The sequence below is a fragment of the Odocoileus virginianus genome, chromosome 2 (genome assembly GCF_023699985.2).
Source record: "Odocoileus virginianus isolate 20LAN1187 ecotype Illinois chromosome 2, Ovbor_1.2, whole genome shotgun sequence".
Taxonomy (NCBI): domain Eukaryota; kingdom Metazoa; phylum Chordata; class Mammalia; order Artiodactyla; family Cervidae; genus Odocoileus; species Odocoileus virginianus.
Window position 1 is genome coordinate 101376603 of NC_069675.1, and position 22227 is coordinate 101398829.

At 66.9% G+C, this 22227-nt stretch overlaps 2 protein-coding genes across 14 annotated transcripts in view; both read right to left on the minus strand.

The window, feature by feature from the left end:
- Positions 1-2277: 2277 nt before the first annotated feature.
- On the minus strand, positions 2278-3757 carry NRARP (NOTCH regulated ankyrin repeat protein). Its single transcript, XM_070456598.1, has one exon. It carries the CDS (start codon positions 3194-3196, stop codon positions 2852-2854), a length of 345 nt encoding a protein of 114 aa, XP_070312699.1. The 5' UTR covers positions 3197-3757; the 3' UTR covers positions 2278-2851.
- A 615-nt stretch (positions 3758-4372) lies between these two features.
- EXD3 (exonuclease 3'-5' domain containing 3) overlaps positions 4373-22227 on the minus strand; it is an 85444-nt gene continuing 67589 nt past the window's right edge. For 11 of the 13 annotated variants that reach the window (XM_070456485.1, XM_070456540.1, XM_070456533.1 and 8 more), the window contains 4 exons: positions 21071-21139; positions 10044-10137; positions 8591-8629; positions 4373-8321 (listed from right to left, as the gene is read on the minus strand). In XM_070456485.1, coding sequence (XP_070312586.1) covers positions 8035-8321; positions 8591-8629; positions 10044-10137; positions 21071-21139 — 489 coding nt within the window. In that variant the 3' untranslated portion in view covers positions 4373-8034. Of the gene's footprint in view, positions 8322-8590; positions 8630-10043; positions 10138-19373; positions 19881-21070; positions 21140-22227 lie in introns of those variants that run through there. The other 2 variants (XM_070456502.1, XM_070456512.1) reach the window with 2 other exon arrangements.

The following is a 22227-nucleotide window of genomic DNA, read 5'->3' on the forward strand; positions in this document are numbered from 1 at the left end:
GTACCCAGGCCAGATACCCCAACGGTGTCCAAATTCTTGCAGCACCTTTTCCTTTGGGGCCAGGCACCCCTCCCCCCGGGGCAGACCTTCTCACTTGACCTGAGTGGCCAGGTGCACACCACCTCCCCTGGGGGCTCATTTGCGTCAAATATTCGGTTCATCTCTGCGGTGTTTTAGGAGGGAGCCGGCCCATCGGGTGGGCCAGCTGGGGGTCCGTGAATGTCTGTTTAACCAACTGAAAATTCCCTTGGAAAATCCTCAGGGCAGAACAGAGCTGGAGACGCAAAGTAGGAACCGGGAAATGACAATGCGTCTTTGTGTCTTGGGTACATAATGTATCGGTAACCCTCCTGAGGGGAAGCCGACACCCTCGTGCTTCTGGAAGGGGTGTCTGAAAGAACAAGTTAAAACTCTGAGGCCTGGCTCTCCCAGTCCCCTCTGGGCAGGTGGCTCTTGCAGGGGAAGGAAGGCTGGGGGAGCAGGGGGTGGTTGTCTGTGCCCTGCACCCCCTCCTATGCCAGCCCCAGGGGTGGACCAGAGTGGCCTGCAGGGTCTGTGCCCTGGGGCAGTGGCTGCTTGGGGCATGCTGGCCTTGACTCTCAGGAGCCACTAGGGGCCAGAGGGGAAGGGGGGGACTTACAGTCATCAGAAGCCCCCCGACATTTGGAGGGTACCCTTTCTGTGCAGCAGGTGGTCCAGCAGAAACCCCTAGTAGCTGGGGGCCAGGAGACAAGAGGGGCCCTGGCAGGCTGGCTTTGGGGGGGCGGGGGCGGGTCGTTTCAAGCAGAACTCCCATGGGGAGGCCTTGGCTGCTTTGCCAGGAGCAGAGGAAGTGGCTCTGGGCACCCTGGGGTGCCGCCCTCCTGCAGCTGGAAGAAGATGGGCAGGCGGGGTCCTCACAAGCCCTTTGCGTGGCCACTGCGGTGCCTCTGAGCTGAGCCCAGAGCCAGCTTCCCAGGCTCTGTCTTGCAGTGGAGACAAGCCAAGCACTGCGTGGTTGTCACTGCAAACAGCACGTTGCAGCCTGACTCTCATCCCATGCCAAGCCCAAGAAGAACCAACAGACTTTTTTTTTTAATAAAAAAGATCAATGAAAAATTTATTTATAAATTTTCCACGCTGGGCTACAAGTCTATATCGTACACTCAGGAATGTGCTGCGACTTCATCCAGTTAGAAGTGATCACACGGGGACCCACACACAGCTTCCACATAAGCCTAGAGTCTTAACATTAATTAACATAATTAAAAAGGTATTTGCATCTAGAAAAAAATATACAGAAAAACTCCTCTTGGAGTAATCTGTGCCTCAGTTTCAATGTCTGCTTTTCACTGACATTATCAATATATTCTTCTCACACAAGGTTTTATAAAAAGCCACAGATGACTGCCCAAATCTGACCAGCCACGCACAAAGGGCCTCCACCCACCTGTGTCCTCAAGTGCTCCCCATTTTTGCACGAAGGGTCAGCAGCACTTCTACCCTAGGGAAGCCTCATTTAAATTTGAATAATTCAGCCTCCCTTTTATTTCTCAGGATCAAAACAACAAGGGGTGTGGGGTTGCATAGAAAATTGGAATCTCGGAGACCAGGAAGGGCGCCTTTCGGGACTAAGAGTGACGCAGAGGGAAGGCCTCCGGCCTGGGTCCTCGCGCGGCCCCTCCCGCCTGGCTGGGCTTTCGGATTCGAATCGGGTCCTGGAAGCTCTGGGAGGCTGAAGAGGGGTAAAGGGGCCCTTCAGCTCACTCGGCAAGTAGCACAAGAGATTCACAGTCTTATAGGCATTTTATAAAAATATAAATATGGGTACAGTTGCCTTCACAACGCTGGATACAACGCCCTTTAAAATTGGGTCTATAACCAAGATTCAAAAAATACACCTAAAACTTGGCTTAAAATATGTTAATATTTTATATTGTCATAAATGTTATGACATTTAATTGTGGCAAATCCATTTACTTTTTTTAAAAAAGTGTGCAATCGACTGTTAACTATAATAGAACTAACTAGAAAGGCTGATCCCTACCTCCGTCACCGCCACACCCGAGCACCCAGGCTCCCACGGAAGCTCTGCAAACCGGCAGGCTTGGCGGATGGCGACCTCTCACCGGAGAAGGGGGAGGGGGACCCGGGGCTTCCAAAACTCACGCGGAATCGTGTGTGTGAGAGGGGAAGGCGGGGCGGGCGGAGGAGGGGAGGTGAGGGGGAGAAGCCGGAGGGGACGGAGCAGCGCGGGGGAACCATCAGGCCGGCGGTATTTTCAGTGCAACCAAGAAATGACAAGACTCAAGTTTTTAGTTTTAAGACTAAAAAAAAAAAAAAAAAGTACATCTCCCAGCTCACCCCCCGCTTAAACACATTGACCACGCACAATATTTTCCAAACACGAAATTCAGGCGCACATACATCACCCACAAATATGCACACACGTGATAAATAGTTTAGAGCCCCGGGAACGGCAGAGCGTCTCCTCCGTCGCGCGTCTGCCACGGGTCCTTCCACCTTCGGGAGAAAACATTTCGAGCAGGAGGATCCGGTATCTCGGGATTCCGAACTCGGTGGTGGCGAGACTCAAATTTCAAAGGGGCTGGGGCTCGCGCTCCTCCCCCACCCGCGCGGCGGCGGGCGGGGCCGTGGGAAGCGCCCCGGCCGGTCCCCGGTGGCCGCGGGGGGAGGCGGCCCCGGCCCCCGGTCTCGGGCGTGCGCGGTCCCCGGTGGGCACGGACGTGCGCGCCGGACTCGTGGTGGCCGCGGGCGCCGAGGGCCGGGCGCACACCGAGGTAGTTGGCGGGAAGGTACAGCAGGGAGGACGCGCGCGGGGCCAGCGTGCGGGCCGGGGTCTGGACCGGCATCACCGGCCGCCGCCGGAGTACTTGGCCTTGGTGATGAGATAGAGCACGATGTCCTGGTGGCCGCCGAACGCGGCGATGTGTAGCGCGCTCCAGCCGTCGCGGTTTGCCAGGCGGATGTCCGCGCCAAACTTGACCAGCAGTTTCACTAGCTCCAGGTTGCCGTCGATGACCGACTGGTGCAACGCAGTCTGACCCTCCGGCCCGAACGAGTTCACGTTGAACTCGCAGTTGGTCATGTTTTGCAGCAGCGACTGCAGCTCCTGCGTGTTGCCCTTGCGCACGGCCTCCTGGAAGATGCGCTGCGTCTGCGGCGCCGAGCAGGTGGACAGCTCGGCTTGGCTCATGCTTCTGCCAGGCGCGGGCCGCGGCTCAGCGCGGGCGGCGGCTTCGGCGCGGGCCCCCGGCTGCCTCGGGGCGCGCCTCGGCGCATGGAAGTCGCGGCGCCCCCGGGCCCTGCACGCCACCCCTGGGCGCTCCGGGCGCTGGGGGCCGGGGGCCGCCGCCTCGGGACCCCCGCCACATCCAGCCGCGCCCGGCGGGCGGGCGACGGGGGCGGGCGCTGCGTCTGCGGGGCCGGCCGGGCCGGGGCGGCGGCGCCGCGTTCCCGGTCCCTGCGCTCTCGGGCTGAGGCTCCACGCGCCTCCCCAGGCGCCGCTGCACTCGCCCGCCCGCCGCGCCAGGACGCCTTTTACCTCCTTTATATTTGCATGACAATAGGCGCCCGTGACGCGCGCGCCCGCCGCCCGCCCATTGGGCAGCGCTCGCGCGGGGCGGGGCCGCGAGGGGCGTGTCCGGTTGGACGGCCGCGCGGCAGGGGGCGCTGGCCGCCAGCGGCGCGGGGCTGGGAGCCAGGTGGCCGCGGGTGGGCGGGGGTCCGAGTCTCCGCCGCCGCCCCTCCCACGCTCCCTCTAGACACCCGGGGAATTCCAAGCTCCGTGCGCGGACAGAGCAGGTCCAGCCCAGGGCCTAGCGCGGCCCCGAGGGGCGCGAGGGCCGCCTCCTCTGGTTGGGTCTTTGCTGGCATCTCAGACTGGGGGGGGGCGGGGCTCGGGTAGAGACCCCCAGTCTCGCTCCCCGCTCCTGGAGTGCTGGTCGCGGGCACTCCACGTCCCCAGCACCTCAGGCGCTCGCAGGGACGAGGCTCGCCCAGCCCGGCCCGTGGGACACATTTCCCCCAGAGCGACAACTCTAGGACATCTCGGGCCTGTGACCTCAGCCACGCGGGGCCTTTCCGCTGGAGAACCGCTCCCCCGGGGGCCTCGGTCACCCCGTTAGCTCCCTAACTTGACTGGCAAGAGGAGCCAGGCCCTGAGGTTTTCTCAGCACTGCCCCAGCAGAATCGAGTCTGTGGCCGTGGGGCTGGGGTTGGCCTGGCAGTCAGCCACTCCGCCCTGGAGGGGCCTGCCTCCTCTCCTGGGCCGACCCCATCAGCAGGAACTGGGCCAGGTGAGGCCTGGCCAGGTGAGCGGCCCCAGGTGAGGTGCCAATGCTATGCTGAAAGGGAACTCTGAAATGACTCACTTCTAAACAGTAAACCTGCTTTTTATTGACACTCTAACACTGCCGCCAAATTTCCTCATTAGAATTTCACAGTTTATAGCTCTGCTGTGGTCGTTGGAAATTAAGGAGGAATGAACCTCAGAGCAGTCGGCCCGGGGCGACTGCAGCCACTGGAATTCCTTCAGAGGCCGCTGGGAATTCCCAGGAGGCAGCTGGGGAGACCACCCTGTTAGGCCCTGTTTGGTGATGAACTGGGTGGGTGTCTGTCCCATGTCCCCTAGGCCTGGAGACCCACGTGGGTGAAGCGCCCGCCCCTGCTCTGTGACCTGGGAGGAGTCACAGCCAAACCGCAGAACGAACTAGGCAAGACCTCAGACTCTGGCTGCCCCACCTTGGGGTCCTTCCGGTGGCCAGGGCCACCCAGGCCCCTGCCCTGTTCTTCCTGAGGCTGGCGGTCCAGCCCCCTGCTCAGCTCTGCTCCCCAGTACGCAGGTGGTTATGCCCTGAGCTGAGCACAGACCCGGCCCAGGCCCTGTGCTCAGCCTGGCCCTGGCGTGACTGGGGTGCTGCTGCTTTGGGGAGCCCCTCCTTTGCCCACTTATCCTGCAAAGATACGTCCCCTGGGCCCAGTAAGGGGGTCTGGGGTCAGTGGCTGCTGAGCTGACCACCTTGAGAGTGGGGATCCCTGCCCACCTCCAGCCGCCCTCCCCACCAGCCCGAGACGAGCTGTGGTTGGGAGAGAGGCCCATGTCTGCCTCCAGAGTGGGAAGGGGTGGCCCTGCGCAGTGCCGAGACCTGCGGGGCCCCAGCCACCCCGCACCCGCTCCCTGGAGTGGCACAGAGGGGCCGGCACTCTGAGGGCGGGTCTGCGTCTGTGCTTTTTGTGTATCTGCTGGGCCCGGCTGCGCCCAGGCCCATCCCCAGAAGGTGGTGGGTTCACAGAGCGAGGCCCCACCCAGGTGGGGGGCTCAGGCCCCCCTGGCCTGGAGAAGAGCGTCTGGAGACCCCGCTGGGCCCGGGAGCAGAGCCTGGGAGAAAAGTCCCATTGACACCGCAGCGGGCGGCAGACAAAGGGGCCCTGTGAACTCAGTGTGGGAACGCGAGGCCACCACCTCGGGGCATGAAATTGTCAGCTCGGTGCCCCCGGGCAGGGACGGTGTGCCCAGAGAGGCCACAGGAGCCCAGCCTGAGGTCACTGCCACGCCCCCCGACCCCACCCCCAGCCTCAGAGTGCGGGTCAGACAGGTGTAGCCCTGCAGTCACCCAGCCCCCAGCCCTTTGCTCATTTGTGGGGCCAGGGTGATGGCCACCCTGTCCGCGAGGAGCCCATGGCTCCTGCTCCTCTGTGGCTGAGGGGAACTGTGCTCGGGGTGGCTGTGGTCCACACACCGTGAGCCCAGAGCTGCCCGTCCAAGGACAGGACCAGAGAGGGGCGTGGGGGGCGCTGGCTCCAGGAAGCACTTCCTGATGTTTGCTGAAGGACATGTCCAAAAGGAGGACATTTGTTCCAAATGATGTGCTGGGCGGGGAGGCGGGGGTTGGGGACCCTGCCAGACCCTGTCCTGGGGCTTGGAGAAGCTCCTGATGTCTGTGGCATTGGTGATGTCATTTCCACAAATAGACAAGGGGCTCACTGGCTGGGAAGGAGAAGCCCTCAACCTCGGATCTGGGGTGACAGGCCCAACGCTGACTACAAGGCTAAACCGACGTCCTCCTGGGAGCTGGCCCAGGGGTGCGACCCCAGGAGGAGTCCAGGGTTGGAGGACAGCCTCCTCCCCCGGGGGACCCCTTTCCTTTAGAGGCTCAGAGCAGTGGGTGACAGGAAGCCCCCCCCCTCAACCCGGGCTGGGGAGGGCTGGGTGGGGCGGCGGGGAGGACAGCGCGGGAGGGGCACTGGCCGGAGCCAGGAGGCCGCGGCCACCTTAACGTGCTCGGCAGGGGAGGGAGGCTGAGCAGGCTGCGGGCCGCGGGGCGGGGCTTCTAGCTAATTCATTAAAATGTGTCGGGGAGCGTGGGAAAGAGGAGAGCGTTTCTTCCCAGCAGCCCAGACACCTGGTAGAAGGGCGCGAGGATAGAGATCAAATAACAAACACCAGCCCCGGGCCAGCGGCCGCGGAGGAAGGAGCCCGGGGCAGGAACTGCGGCAGACAGTCCCCGAGGCCTGGCACCCGGGCGCAGCCCACCCTGCCGGCCCAGCGTCTGACCCCTAGCCCAGAGCGGGCACGGAGGGTGCTTCCCGCAGGCCGAGGGCCAGGGAGGGGGCCGGGGCCTGGACGGGCTAGCAGTGAGCCTGTGAGTCTGGGAGTCCCCGGACGAATGGACGGACGGACGCAGGCAGCCGGCCTGGCAGCAGAGGGCGGGGGCGGGAGGCAGGCCCGGCGGGGCTGCGAGGCCTGAGGACCGGGTCCTGCTCAGCTGGCCTCTCCTCTCCGTGGAGTGCTGGGCGGGGCTGGGGTGGACCCGCATGGCAGCCTGAAAGGACATGGCTCGGCCCCCCGAGCCTGTGGCCCTGGCCTCTGTCTGTCTGGGGCCGCGGGTCAGGGCAGAGTCCCCAGGACGCAGCTGGCTGGGACCCCCCCCACCCTGCTTCCTCTTAACCCTGCGGGGGAGGAGTGGTCGGGGCTGCTGTCCCAGGACAGGACGTGGGGCCGGAGGTCCTGCTCCTGGAGGCGGGACCCTAGCTGCAGGGGGTCCCCGCCCCCGTGGGGACCCAGTCACCCTGGCACCCCTGCTCAGCCCAGGCCCAGTGACCTCAGGGGAGAGGGGAGCCAGTGGGCAGAGCGGCCCCAGCACACCGCCCTCAACCCCAGGGGGTGACCCATCTGTGGATTGTGCCCCGGCCCGTGAGGCCCAGTGTTGCTGGGGGCTGAGTGGGTCCGCGCCCAACACACGGCGGGGGCTACACCCCGGGGGGCTCAGAGGCCACGGCCGTCCCTGGTGTGGTCAGGAACACGGGGGCGGGGCAGAGGGTGCAGACGCCCGGCCCCGCGGCCAAATCTCTGCTGGTTTCCGCTCTGGGCAGGAAGGACAGGAAAGGGATGTGGGCCAGGGTGGGTGCGCATTCCTGGGGCTGAGCCAGGGGGAGGCAGGCGAGGGCAGGCCGTGGTCTGGGCCCAGGCCCGCTGCTCACATGAGCCCCCCTGGGGTCAGCGCGGGGTCTGAGCCTGTGTCTCCCTGGGCGAGAGGGCAGCTACCTCCTTCCTTGTGACGAGGCTCCAACGCACGTGTATTCAGGGCCTTCTACATGGCGAAGACCTGAGCGGGGGCCGCCCAGCCTGATGGCTGAGGCCACGCGGGGTCATGGCCTGGCTGGGCAGGGGCTTGTCTGTCCCCCAGGACCACCTCCTGTGCTCGCTGGAGTCTGACGTCCCAGGGGAGTCCCATGGCTGGCTTCGCTGGGGGAAAGCAGGGAAGACCCTGTCCCAGGGGCCTGGGGCCCTGGCCCTCGTCCTGGGGGGTGCCTGGTGGAGGAGGCGATGGGAGTGGCCACAGCACAGTGGGGGGACCCCGACCTCCCACCCACTGAGCTCCAGCAGGTTTGGGGGGCCACCTGAGTCCGGCCCTGAGGCTGCGAGGGGATGGCGAGCGCGGGGCGTGGCGTGAGCGGAGACCGGAGGAAGGAGCCACAGCCGCCACCTGTGCGGCTTCTGCACCTCTACCCCAGGCAGCCTGGGCCCCTCTCTCAGGAGGGGCCGCCGGCCGGGCAGGGGGCGCCCTCCAGGACCTCTTGGAAGTTGCTGGTGACTCGGGCCAGGTGGGAGCCTTCCCAGAAGACTTTGCCGCAGCCGGTGCAGCAGTAGAAATGCTGCAGCCCGGGCCGCCGCAGCACGCCCGCTGGGACGCCCGCCAGCTGCAGCTGGGTGCCGTTCGCCAGCGTGGCCGGCACGCGGGTCTGCAGGTCTGTGTCCTCCAGCCAACGGCAAGGGGGGTCGTAGGTGCAGCCCTCGGGGGCCTCCTCCAGGGCTGAACCTGGACATGGAAGCGGCCACCCTGAGCCCCTCCCTCAGGCAGGCTGCCCCCATCCCACACTGTTCGGCGGCTCCTCCCTCAGCCCCCAGCTGCCCGCCCCCGGCCTCTCCTACCAGGGACCCTGTGGGTCACAGGGGACTGGCCTCTTTCTTCCTGGCCTTCCCTGGCACTGCCTTCCCCATGGAGCACAGGGCCATTCCCTCTCCCCCATCCTGGGGTTCCAGATGCCGGGGCTCCTTGTGTCCCTGGTGGGCGGCCCCAGGGCTCACCTGTCTCCTGCTCACCATCGCTGTGGGGGGCCTCACTGCCTGTCAATCAAGGACATCAGGGTCAGTCCCAGGGAAGGGCGGGTGGCCCCAGCACCCACGAGACACCTCCGAGTGCCCAGCCCCCAGTGCCTGCAGGGAGAGGGCAAAGGGCAGGGGGCCAAGACTCTCTGTGCCAGCCCAGTTCCCTCCCATGGGAACTCACACCTTGGGACATTCTTGGGGCTCAAAGGTCCTTGGGAAACAAGTTCTGGGCACAAGATCGGCTGATTAGGGCACTTGGGGGCCTGAGAACCGTGGGCCGGGAGGGGCGGGGGCGGCCCATCCGTGGCGATGAGCAGATAAGCCCACTGCCAAGCAGTGAGTTTCGCAACCAGCCAGCACAGGGCGGGGTGGAGCGGGCAGGGGCCCAGGGGACCGCGGGGCCTCGGGGTGCAGGAGAGACCCCGCGAGAGGCCCACCCCCGCGGAGGGCCCTGCCAGCAGGTGGGAGAACAGGCCCCAGGCCTGCTGACCCTGGTAATTTGCTCGGCAAACATCTCCCTGCAGCTGGCTCCAGATTAACTGCAGCCGGAGTCTGAATGGAGGCGGCCCCCCCACCCAGTCCTGCTGCCTCTGTGGAGCCCAGCAAGGCCACAACCTTAGGCCTCACCTGACAGCCCGAGGGTTGCTGCCCAGGGCCAGGCCGAGCCTCTGGTTGGGGTGTCGGGGGCCCCCTATGGCGGCCACTGCTCATGCCCCGCCCCTCCCCCCCTCACCTCAAGCAAGTCGCAGCCACACTCTGGAGAGCAGAGAGCTGCCCAGCGCTGGACACTGGTCATCACTAGCGCTCACCCACCATGTGTGGCCCCGAACCTTTGAGGGATGCGGGCAGGATAGGAGCGGCCAGCAGAGAAGACGGCACCCGGGCACCGATGGTGCAGAGGCGCCCGGGGCACCCTGGGCTCAGGCTCCCCCTTGGCGGTCCCAAGAGGCCCTTCTTCCATTCCCGCCCACCCGCCACGCAGGGAAGCTGAGGCTGGGCTCCTGATCTGGATGCCCGGGGCTCACCCACCTTCCCGGGCACCCAGGTTCCCCAACGTTCAGATTGCTGCTTGGCAAGGCCTGTGATGCAAGGGCCAGCAGGTGAACATGTGTGTGCACATGGCTGAGCATGCACAGGCAGGCGTGTGAGCATGCACGTGCTGCTGAGCATGTGTCTTTGCCTGCAAGGTGCACGTGTGTGTGTCTGCGTGTACACTCCACGCGTGGGGCAGGGTGACTGAGCAGGGCCCACTGGGGAGAAAGCAGGGGCCATGACCCCAGGGGCCCCGAGGGCCTGGGGTCCCAGCCCCCTTGCTGGCCCCAGGCACTGGCTCCCCTGCCTGTGGGCACTGCCCTGGCAGCCTGAGTACGCCGGCCCCCGGAGCACCCAGCGGTGGGGCCACCTCCCACAGACCCCTAGGAGCCCCACTCACCGGCACCACCGGAGCCTCCTGGGTGGACGCTGAGCTGCACCAGCTGCTTCATCACGTCCTTGGAGACCCTCAGGTACTGGTCACAGTTGCAGGCCTGGGGAGCAGAGGGGGTGCTGGGGCCGCGGGGCGTTCTCGAAGCCCCCCGCCCCCAGCCCTGTGCTCCCTGTGGTTCCGGCCCGGCCCAGGGGGTTTCACAGACACATGACGTTTCCCTTCCTCTCGCCGCAGGACACGGGGCACACCACCTCCGGGGAGCCCTCCCGCACTGCATGGGCTCCAAGCTGGCCCTGGGCGGCCTCTTCCAACTCCTGAGCCCTGGCAGGACTCTACCACCACCCAGCAGTCCTCCCCAACCCCAGAGCCAAGCCTGGTCCCCTGAGGGCTCAACACCGGTGGGGGACGGAGGCCCAGCATTAGAAAGCCGAGGGGGCGGCCCAACAGCTGCTCTGCCTCCTCAGCCCATCTTGGAGCCAGCCAGGCCCATTCCGGAGTCCACGCTTCTCAGCGACACCTGTCCCCACCGGCCCCCGGGGCCTGGCACCGTCTGGAGCCTGCTGGCACCGAGTGTGTGCGGGCAGGAGCCCAGACACGCAGGATCCTGGTCTAGCAGTGAGCTCCCGTGAAGACCTCGGCTCAGCCCCGCCAACCTCACCATCCCAGGGGTGGGATGGGCCTCCCGATGCAGCCACCCCATCACTTCATGATGGCCACTGCCTGGCAGGGGCCTAGACACAGGATTCCCAGGGGCAGGCAAGGTGGGCCAAGCAGGATGGCAGGGTGAGGGCGGGGGGCTGACCGGCTCCCAGATGGGCACACAAGGCTTCCTGTCAGGGGGTGAGCCGGTCCACGGGAGGAGGATGCCTGTTTGGTGATCCTGGCACCCCCCTCACCTGGTGAGCCCCATCAGTCCCTGGAGGGGGAGTGCCTGGGGCAGGCAGCGGCGGGGGACCCTGGAGCCACTGTGGGGGGCTCCTGCATCACCCACACACACCCTCTTTCCTCCCAAAGCCTTTCATCATGGAGCTCGGCCTCCAGCATCACGGCCAGGGGTGCCACAGCAGGTGGCACAGTAGGTGCCAGACGGCAGGGCCACCTCTGGGGGGCGAGGCCGATTCCCCAGAGCCCCCTGGAGGGCCTCCTCTCCCCCGGCAAGACTCCAGCGCAGGGAGACACCTGGGTGCTTCTGCCTTCTCATCGCAGATACCAGGGCCGAGCGGGCAGGAGCGTGGGCAGGGCCCGGCTGCATGTCAGGCTGGCGGTCACCCCAGGCCCAGCCAGGGAGGAGCTGCAAAGAGGCGGGCCAGCTGGCCTCCCGGCTGGGCTGCCTGCCCAGGGCCGGGCTCTCCCTGCCCAGGCCCCCCGAGGGTCAGCACCAGCAGGTGCGGGAGCCCGGTGGGGTGGGGTCCGCTGATGGGGTCTGCGGCCTTCCCAGCACCCAGTGGCGCGCGCTGGGGCGGGGCGCCAGCTCACGCTGAGTCACGCGCAGACAAACGCTCAGTGCCCTTCGAGGCCCGCCCCACCCTCGGGAAGCGATGGTGCCGGTTTTCCCACGGCCGCTGCCCACGGCCGGGCCCGGCGGTCACCCCTGCCCCCACCGCCACGCCCGGCTGGAAGAGCCGGTTCTGAGCCGCCCGCCCGCCCGCCAGCCCCGTCGTGCGGCCCCCATCTGTAGGAGGCATCCCTGTCCAGCACAGGGTCCAGCCGCCCTTGCCCGGTGCCCCGAGCAGAGCCGGGGGCGCAGCGCACACCCAGTCAGAGGCTGAGAGCCCGTCCCCCTGCCCCACAGGGGAGGATGGAGCCGCCGACCCTGTTCTCAAGGAGCTTCCCAGGGGCTGAGGAACCTGCTCACGGTCACCCATCTGCTGGCCGGGCACCCCTGCCTGGCAGGGGCCTCACCCCGCTGTGCGGGTGTAGGCAGGTGGTGTCTGAGCCAGGCCCACTCCCTGCAGGGGCTGTGCAGACCCCAGGCTCAGACGTCAGCGAATCTGGGCAGATACCAGCAGGGGGCTGTGGGTGCCCTGAACAGTGTGGTCTCCTGGGTCCCTCGAGGTCTCTGGGACCCCATCCAGGCTGGGGGCCTGAGGGCAGGGTGGGCCTCCACCCCCAGAGCCTGGCCGGGTGGGTGAGTGGGGGCAGGAGGGATGGGCAGGCTCCTGGCTCCCCCATCTTGGGGTCCGCCTGGGCCTGGCTCCCACGGCGCCCAGGCTGTCTGGAGCTCATGCCCGCTGAGCCGCCCAACTCGGCAGGTGTGAGGACCTCCTAGGCAGGGGCTGGAGCCCACTGTCAGGGAGGCTGCCTCCCGGGGGTGAGGACACCAGCAGGGACCGGCCCAGGGGGCTGGTGGTGGCCCAGGACCCAAAGCCAGGCCGGCATGGCCGGGCAGCCCACCCTCCACAGCCCTAGGAGGGCGGCGAGGGGCTGCTCCGGCCACTTACTTCCCTGGGAGGCACCCCAGCCCTCGATGGGCCTGGTGGGTCTGTGAGCCTCTGAGACAGAGCTGGGGGGGGACAGCTGAAGAGGCACTGGGAGCCTGTCCGCGAGCAGGCCTGCTCTCAGCTCTGAGCCCAGGGACCCCGGCTGCATCCAGCAGCGCCTGCCGAGAGGGAGGTCACGGGTCTGTCCCGAGTTGTGTGTCTCCAGGCACGCCTGCTCCCACCAGCCCTGGGCGCACACACGGTGGGGGCGGCTGGTGCACTGGTGTCAGGGGCCAGGGAGGGCTGTCACCATGGGCCTGGCCAGGCCACAGAAGCCAGCGGGAAGGCCAGGCCTGCGTGCCAGGGGCCTTACCCTTACCCATGCTCCTGCCCACGGGCTGCTGCAAACTGCCTGTGAACAACCTTAGGCTTCCACCAGTCCTGGGCCAAGTCGGGGGCTGGTGGGGGGGCGTTGGGCCACACCGGGGGCCGCCGGGGCACAGGGCATGATAGAAGCAGCTCTCCTGAGGGGGCAGGGCCGCAGGCTGGGAGCCTAGTGGAGGGAGCCACTTCCGAGGACCTGGGCAAGGCTCCCTGCCCTGCCAGCAACAGGCCGGGACTGTGCTCCCAGTAGGCTGGCGCCCTGGGGACCCCCACAGGCCCTGTGCCCACCCCCAGCGGGAGCTAGGCCCTCCAGGATGAGAGATGCGGTCAGCCTGGTACCCAGGCCCAGGAGGCCCCACAGGCAGGGAAGATGGGGGGTTGGGCTGAGAAGCTATGACATGCTCTAGAATAATGCCTCTTAGTGCTCATTTAGAGCAAATTTACAGCAAAGCATAACAAAGTAGAAAAAAATAAACATCACTTTCACACAAGCACATGTGGGCGGGGCTCACAGATGCCTCCCACTCTGCGTGGGGCGGGGGTCAGAGACGCCTCCCACTCTGTGTGGGGCGGGGGATCGCAGACGCCTCCCACTCTGCGTGGGGCGGGGGTCACAGACGCCTCTCACTCTGCGTGGGGTGGGGGGGGTCGCAGACGCCTCCCACTCTGCCTGGGGCGGGGGTCGCAGATGCCCCCACGCTCTGTGTGGGGCGGGGGTCGCAGACACCTCCCACTCTGAGTGGGGCGGGGGTCACAGGCACCCCCACACTCTGCGTGGGGCGGGGGGTCGCAGACGCCCCCACACTGCATGGGGCGGGGGGTCGCAGACGCCTCCCACTCTGCATGGGGCGGGGCTCGAGGATGCCCCCACACTCTGCGTGGGGCGGGGGGCGCAGACGCCTCCCACTCTGCACTTGGCAAGCGTCTCCCACTCGTGTCAGAGGCCTGGGGGGCACAGCAGTTCTCCGTTGCAGGATACCAGTGTGTTCCCAGGCCCTTGGCCCCATTTGGTGCCTGCCAGGCGCCACCCGCCCCGCCATCCTTGCCTGAGGTCCTGAGACCGCTGGGTCCAGAGGCCTCCCTGGGCCAGTTTGTGCACCATGACCCCCCAGAGCCGCCCCGACAAATGGTGATGGGCGCAGGGACAAAGGGCTGCTATGAAAGGCCCCTGGGGGGCGGGGCGGGCCCGACACCCGTGCGTGGACAGGCGGCTGCGGAGGAAGCGATTAGGCGCTGCCTGGGTCTGCCCTCCACCTCGCTCTCCCACGCTGTCCGGTGGCTCTGGAGGGGCCCTGGGTCATCTGTCAACTCGGAGGGCCCAGGCAGGGCTGCGAGCCTCCTGCCAGACCTGCGGCGGCCCCCGCAGGGGGTTGGAAGCCCTGCTGCCCCTCCCCCACCCGGCTGAGCCCTCAGGCGCTGGGGGGCGAGCCCCCTCCCCTCCGGCACACGTCGGGGCAACAGGGCCCCGCCCAGGCCTCGGAGGAGGTGTGGGGCTGGGGTGGGGCCTGCTCGGGGAGGTCGGAAACCCCAGCCAGGGCTTTCCTGACCCGTGAAGCAGGCTCCAGTCTCCCCCATCCTCCTGCTGGAGACACAGGCCAGCAGCCCTGCGGGGCCGCTCGGTGCTAGCCCCGCCCCCCGGCCCAGGGAGGTCAGTTCCCACAGGCCCGGCCCCTCTGTGGGGCCTCCGGCGCTGTCGGCACCCTGGGGGGCAGGGCCGGGTTAGGGGCCGGAGACCCCGACGGGGCAGGTCTGGGCCGGTGAGTGGACCCCTCTCTGCACGAGGGTGCCTTGGAAGCACCTAGGTCCTCCAGGGAAAAAGCACCCGCCTCAGGGCGGCTGTGTGTGTCCGTGTGTGTCCCTGTGTGCGTGTGTGCACATGTGTCTGTGCGTGTGTCCCTGTGTGCGTGTGTGCACATGTGTCTGTGCGTGTGTCCCTGTGTGCGTGTGTGCACATGTGTCTGTGCATGTGTCCCTGTGTGCACATGTGTCTGTGCGTGTGTCCCTGTGTGCGTGTGTGCACATGTGTCTGTGCATGTGTCCCTGTGTGCACATGTGTCTGTGCATGTGTCCCTGTGTGCACATGTGTCTGTGCATGTGTCCCTGTGTGCGTGTGTGCACGTGTCTGTGCATGTGTCCCTGTGTGCACATGTGTCTGTGCGTGTGTCCCTGTGTGCGTGTGTGCACATGTGTCTGCGTGTGTCCCTGTGTGCACATGTGTCTGTGCATGTCCCTGTGTGCACATGTGTGTGCGTGTGTCCCTGTGTGCGTGTGTGCACATGTGTCTGTGCATGTGTCCCTGTGTGCACATGTGTGTGCGTGTGTCTGTGTGCGTGTGTGCACATGTGTCTGTGCATGTGTCCCTGTGTGCACATGTGTCTGTGCGTGTGTCCCTGTGTGCGTGTGTGCACGTGTGTCTGTGCATGTGTCCCTGTGTGCACATGTGTCTGTGCGTGTGTCCCTGTGTGCGTGTGTGCACATGTGTCTGTGCATGTGTCCCTGTGTGCACATGTGTCTGTGCGTGTGTCCGCGTGCGCATGTCGGTCCGTGTGTGCACGTGTGTCCGTGTGTGCACATGTGTGTCCCTGTGTGCGTGTGTGCACGTGTGTGCGCGCATGTGTCTGTGTATCAGGTGTCAGGTGAGGACATGCGTCTGCAGGAGTGGAGGGGCCCTCCTGTGCACGCACACACTCGGGCTGCAGAGGTGTGTCCCGGCCTCCACTGTGGGGCGGGAGGAGCCGTGATGGGAGCGCTGCCCCTGCAGGCGGATGGGGAGGGGACCGGCACTGGGGACAGTGAGAGGAAAGCAGGTCTGGTGCCAAGGAAGATCAGCACGGGTCCGAGAAGCAGCCTGGACGACAGGGGCCTGACTGAGGGGCAGCCCAGCCAGCGTAGCCCAGCCCACCCCCGGCTGGGGTGTGTCTGAGCCCCGACCTCAGGCTCCGGGCCGCAGGCTGTGCTTCGGTCGGGGTCCCTCCTTGTCCCCCTAGTGTCTTGATCCTCTCAAGCCGTCCCCTGCTCTCCCAGCCGCAGTCCCAGCCCAGCACCACTGTGTGGGGACAGCGGGCTGACAGCTCAGGCCGCCAGGATAAGACCCCACGTCGGCTCACCTGGATGCTGATGCCCACCCAGGCAGGCCGAGGGCTGTGAGCATGGCCCAGACGAGTGGCGAAGTCCACCCCCCTGGACCATCACAGTGGGCAGTCACAGCCCCTGAGGGGGGGTGCAGGGGCTGACATGTGGGTCTCAGACCGCTGGTGGGAGTGTGCTGGACGCTCCCGTCCACAGGCTCTGTCCTTGCCTTTGCCAAGTCCAGCGACCGGCCGCCCGGGCCCTTAGGAGGAGCAGAGGCGGTAACGGCTGCCCCGGGACCTGCTCCCAATCGGGCGGCCCCAACGCTGGGAGGGGGCATCGCAGAGCTCGCTGTTCCCAGGGGACAGGCAGGCATGGCCAGGACCCCCCGTGTCTCTGTGAGGCCAGGGCGGGTGGGCAGCTACAGGCCCCAGGTTGACTCAAATAGAATCTGGGTCAGAGAATGCAGTGGGACTCTGGCCCTGGGGCGGTTCCCCACCCCCTGGGGCCCCCTCATTCTCCCCTGGGCAGCAGGTCCCTGGGCCCCCACCCGATCAACGCCCGAGGCAGCACACAGCCCCTCCCGCGGTTCCCGGTTACCCCACCGGGCAGTATGTACCCCTAGGACCCCCAGGACCCCACTGGGAGCACACAAGACCCTTCCCTCAGCAACCCCCTAGGCGGCACCCAGCCCTCCCAGCGGTCCCCCCGGGTGGCCGTGCCCTTCCGCCGTCCCCAGGAGCCCGGGTGGCACCCCTTTCCCGGGGCTCCCCGGCACCCCCGGCGCAGCAGGCGCGGGCAGTTCCCAGACGGGGGAGGGGCGCGGCCGTGAGAACCGCCGGCGGCGGGCGCGTGGGAAAGCGGGCGGAGGGGCGGCGCGGGGGGCGGGGCGCGCCTGGGAACGGCCCCCACCCCCGCTGGCCTTTGAAAGGGCCACTCAGGGCGCCCGGCCCGGATTCAAAAGCAAACGGCCGCCTGCCCGCCCGCCTGCCTTCCCGCGCCGGCGGGGCCGAGGGGGGCGGGGGACCCCAGACGCCCAGGGCCGTGTGGGAGGGGACGGGCGCCAGCCGGCGAGGAGAGGGGTGCGGGCTGGGGACGCCGGGGAGGGGCCGCCCCCATGTGCCCCTGCCACAGGCAAGTGGGGCCTGGCCCTCAGACAGCGGGGGGCCTGTCACCCACAGACGGCCAGCCCAAGGAGGGCGCGCCCTGGAGTCCTCCTCCAAAGGATGGTGGGACTCCACAAATTGGGCTGGGGGCCTGGAAGACTTCCTGGAGAAGGTGACATCTGAACTGGGGCTTGGCAGGCCTGGTGGGCAGAACGCCTGCTCACGTGCTGCCAGGGCTGGGGAGATGTGTGGGATCCAGTGAGGTCAGCAAGGCTGGCAGGAGCCAGGCAGCTGAGGGCCCCCGGCCCTTCCCCGTCCTGCCCCTCCCAGGGCTGCTGAGTCAGGCCACGCCGGAGAGGACCCCATTCTACCACTCACCGCCCTGCCCAGCCCAGCTCCTCCACTTCTCGGAGGGACCCCAACAGTGCACCCTCCCCGCCCAGTGCCCACCTTCTCCTGAGGCCCCCCCACCCCGTCCAGGCTGGCTGTGGGCTCACCAAGGCCCCCACTCGCCCGGGTCAAGGCCCCACCAGCCACCCTGGCTCCCTTGGAGAGCTTTGGGTCCACCCTTGCCCCAGATGTGCCTCCGATGACTGGCCCTGCTCAGGGCAGTGGGTCGGCGGAGGGGCTGCCTGGGAGGGGGTGGGAAGGGGGTCCCCTCCCCCCAACTACTCAGCGGCCAGGGAGGGAAAGGTGGCCAGGTGGGGGTGGGATGACGCGTGCCTTTCCTGGAGCCTGCCCACCCATGGGCACCCCCTGCACAGGCCCCACTCTGTCATCCCGAGGACCCTCCCACACCCAACCAGGGCTGCCCACCAAGGCCCTGAGCCTGTCCTGCCTGCTCCATCCAGGGCTGAGGGGGACAGTGGGCCAGGGCCCTGGGTCCGTCTGGTCCTCTCTGGTACTGGCCCCAGCAGCAGGAGCAGCTGTGGGCAGCGTGCGACACGCAGGGCTGCTGGCAATGAACCTTCCCCTGCAGCCCCCGAGGCCTGCACTCACAGGCTCCGGCTCCTGGGCTGGGAAGTCTGACCTCTGGGGGAGGTTGTCTCCTGCCCTTCAGCCAGCCCGGCAGCGGGGGACCCTGGCAGTGAGATGGGCCCTCTCCACCCGCCCTGCTGCCCCGGCTGGGCCCTGAGGCAGGCAGGCCCTCAGCGCCCTGCCCTCCCTGTCCCTCCCGGGCTCACTGGGCAGTGGGTTTAGAGCTGGCCTTCGACGTGTCTGGGCTTCCCTGGTGGCTCAGGCGGTAAACAATCTGCCTGAAACGCAGGAGACCTGGGTTCGACCCCTGGGTGCGGAAGATCCCCTGGAGAAAGGCATGGTAACCCACTCCAGTATTCTTGCCTGGAGAACTCCACGGATAGAGGAGCCTGGCGGGCTGCCGTCCACAGGTCACAGAGAGTCAGTCACGACTGGACCGACACTTTGACACGCCCGGCCAGTGGCTCCTGCTGGCTCCGTGGCTGGCTCAGGCGCTGGTGTGGGCTAGGGGGGGACGTGGAGGAACAGGAGTCCCCGGACCCTCGGGTGCCCTGTTGCTGCCCAAGGTGCCGCACTGAGCCCGGGCTGAAGGGCGGAGCTGAGGGCACCAGGCTGCCCCCAGAGGCCGGTCCTCCCCCGCCCCCACCGGCTCCCCTCAGGCCCACGCCACCCTGGCCTGGCAGGGGCAGCGTCCTGGTCGTGGCTGTGGACCACGTCCACCGCACGGGCCTGTGCACCGGGGGCCGGGCATCCCAGGCTGCATCCCAGGCTGCATCCCAGTCACTGGGCCGCATACCTGTCCTCTGTGAGGTGAGTCTGTACCCTCGGAGTTCCTATTTTAAGCAGGTTGGCCCTCTTAAACAGTGAGCCTCTGGGGGCTTCCCTGGTGGTCCAGCGGCTAAGAATCTGCCTCGCAAAGCGAGGGAAATGAAAGTGTTAGTTGCTCAGTCGCGTCCAATTCTTTGCGACCCCGTGGACTGCAGACTGCCAGGTTCCTCTATCTGTGGAGTCCTCAAGGCAAGACGCTGGAGAGGGCAGCCACTCCCTTTTCTAAGGGTTCTTCCCAACCCAAGGATTGAACATGTGTCTCCTGCACTGCAGGTGGATTCTTTACCATCTGGGCCTCCAGGGAAGCCCCAGATGTTCACTTTCGAAAAGGGCTGACCCACTTAGAGTCAGAAGTCCGAGGGCACAGATGCACACCGACCCAGGCCCTGGTCCAGGAAGACCCCGCAGGCCTCGAGCAGCAGAGCCCACACGCCGCAGCCACTGAAGCCTGCACCCCAAGATGCTGCGGCCCCAACGGGGGAAGCCCGCGGACCGCAGCTTGAGAGCAGGCCCTGCGCACGGCGGCGGAGACCCAGCGCGACAACAGCATGCTTGTTTAAAGTGAGCATCTGTCAATGTCAAGGAGGTACATCCTGGGGGGACCCCAGACAGGGGGTAGGAGCCCCTCTCAGGACACATGGTCAGGACGAAGGTCCAGAGAGGAGTGACCCTAGGACAGACAGAGCCAGGAGGGGGGGCTTGCTGGGCACCTGCAGTCAGCTGGGCCAGGGACCTCCCTGGGCACTGAGCCGGGCCCCCGCCCCGGCCACTCCAGAGGCCTCCTCACACATCTCGGACAACACGGGCCCCTGGGAGCCCTGCAGGAGCATGTGAGGTCCACGTGGGGCCGGTACGCTGACAGACTGCCGGCTGGCTGGCACCTGGAGCACCCTCTTCAGTGTGAGGGTGTGGGCACCGCTGTCATGCCAGCCACGGGGCCCTCCTAAAGAAGGGGGCCACCAGGAGTGGGGCCCCGGGCCGGGGGGGTCCAGGTCCCCAGGTCCCCCAAGAGTCAAGTGCGGGGACCCGGGTTGGGCTCCGGTGGACCCGGGGTGTTCCTGGAAGGGAAGGAGTGCGTCGGGAGGGCGGCCCTGTGGGCTGTGGGGAGGCCTGGGGTGATCTGCAGGGCCCATCCGAGTGTTGACCCAGGGTGCTGTGCTGAGCTTGCCGATGGCCCTGCACCCTGGCTGGCATCCCGAGTCTGGGGGCATGCTGGGCCCCCATAGCCACCCCCCCCACCCCGCCCTGGAGGCCTGTGACAGGCCCCTCCTGCGGCCTCGGGAGCCAGTGGCCCCAGGTTCCTGCCTGCACAGGGTGGGGCCCCTCCTCCCGCAGCCTTTGTGCCTGCATGACCCCGGGGGCACCGAGTGTGGGAACGGGGCTGGGGGCCCGCGGAGCACAAAGGCCGGGGAGGGGCGGGGTCAGGGCCGCCGCCTCTTCCTGTCTGTCCCCACGTCTGCTGCTGCCCCTCAGGACACAGGGAGGGTCTCCACGCCTGGGGACGGGCTGGGCACCGGCGACCCGCTGGCCCCTGCGTCCGGACTCCGGGCCCCTGCCACTGCGGGCCTCCCAGGTGTGGTGCAGGCGCCGGGGGCCCCTGGCCCAGGGTGCCCTGGCATGCTCAGGCCCTGAGAGCCCTCGCTCCACCAGCTCTCCACCAGACATCAGCCCAGGCAGCATCCTCCTCCCTCCCACGGCCTCTGCCCAGCACCTGGCTCTGGGGGGGCATGAACCCGCCTCTTAGGCCCTGCCCCCGGCTGCAGGCTCCTCCCCCAGCACAGCTCCCAAGGGGACCCCCTGCTGAGAGCCCCCCCCCACCCGAGATGGGGTGACTGTCCTCCTGGAGGCCACTTCCAGGGGCCGACGTCACTGACCCCCAGGACACCCCTCCCTGGGGCTTAGCCCGCTCCCCACCACAGAAGAGGAGCCTCAGGGACGGTAAAATAGACGTTATGCCCGACTGTGCCTGGGTTTCTGCACTGGGACTTTTTTAAGCTTAAATTTCTTTGATAAGATCCTTTCCCAGGGTGGACGGCACTGGGAATGTCCTCCTGGCGGACGTTCCCGATGGACGGTCCCAGGCCCCAGTCACCAGCTCCGGGGGTCACGACCCTGCCCTGCTGGAGGGATCCAGTGCTCCTCGCCCTCTGGGCCCTGGGGTGGGTGGGCTGCCTCCCTACTGTCAGGGTCCATCTCTGCGTGGCGGGGCCCACCAGCCCCCCCAGCCTCCCTTGCTCCCGCCGCATACCCCGATGTGGATCCCCAAGAGCGGCCGGCGGGCTCTGGGAACGCTTCGTGTGTCCAGTGGGTTTTCCCTCTGGGAACAGCACCAAAATAGCAGAAGGAAGGAAAAGAAAATGGAAACTCAGCCTGGCGGCGGGAGCTCTCCAGGGAGGCGGCCAGCTCTGGCCTGGGCAGGGGCGGTGGTGGCTCTGAGCCAGCGTCCAGGGAGCTCGGGCCCTGGGGGCACAGGATGGGACCCTGTTGGCCGAGAACGGCTCGGAGGTGCTCCCTCGGTCAGTCCTATGTTGCGGCGCTCTGCTGGCCAGTGGCCAGTGCCCTCTGATGTCCACACGGGCTCAGGGGCCACGCGGGCCTGGGCCGTGGCCTCAGGCAGGGCAGGGTCTGCAGTCACATGGAGCCACTCGTCACCGTGCCTTGGGCCATCCACTCGGGGCATCTGCACAGGCCCTTCCTGGGCTTCCCTATCCACGTGTGGGAGGCCCTGAGACCAGCCGGCTCACGCACCGGACAGGAAGTGGGGTGGCCCATGCGCTGGACCGGGAAGGTAAGCCATTCCCAGCCACTGTGCTGGGCTGAGCTCCTGGGTGAGGCTGGGAGCATCGTGGCTGGGGGACTCCAGGCAGGGGAGGCGGGGTGTGTGGCCTGAGGTGCCCCACCCTGGGGCAGGGACTGCCCGTCAGCAGGGAGCGTCCTCCACTCACAGGGACCAGGCCCATGGCTGAGGACCACGGTGGGAGCCACCGCCCAACGCCTGCATGCTGAGAGGCTGCGCGTGGGTTCAAGCACCCTAAGCTCTTAGGGACCCCTCTCTGCCTGTGGCTGTGCCTGCCTCCTGGGGTCCCGGCGCACAGCTGCAGGCGCCCCAGGACAGTGGTCTGCCAGCTGGGGGGGCCTGCCCTGGGGTGCACCCAGCCCACCTTCTTCAGCAGCTGAGTCCTGCTGGAGGCCGCTGGACAGCCCTGGGCCTGAGGCTCTGCAGGGGACCCCTCCTGACAAAGACCCACGGGGTGCCAAAACCCCGCCTCCCTCCTGGGCTGTGGCCACAAACTGCACATGGTCTCTGCCTGGCGCTCGCCCCCTCCCAGCAGCCCCGTGTCCGCTGCTGTGGCTGCCTTCCACTTCCAGTCCTGGGGCCAGGGACCTCACCTCTCATCACCCGCT

Bases quoted from the DNA above. Each gene is read 5' to 3' on its own strand.
- NRARP (XM_070456598.1), bottom strand. From the start codon at position 3,196: ATGAGCCAAGCCGAGCTGTCCACCTGCTCGGCGCCGCAGACGCAGCGC.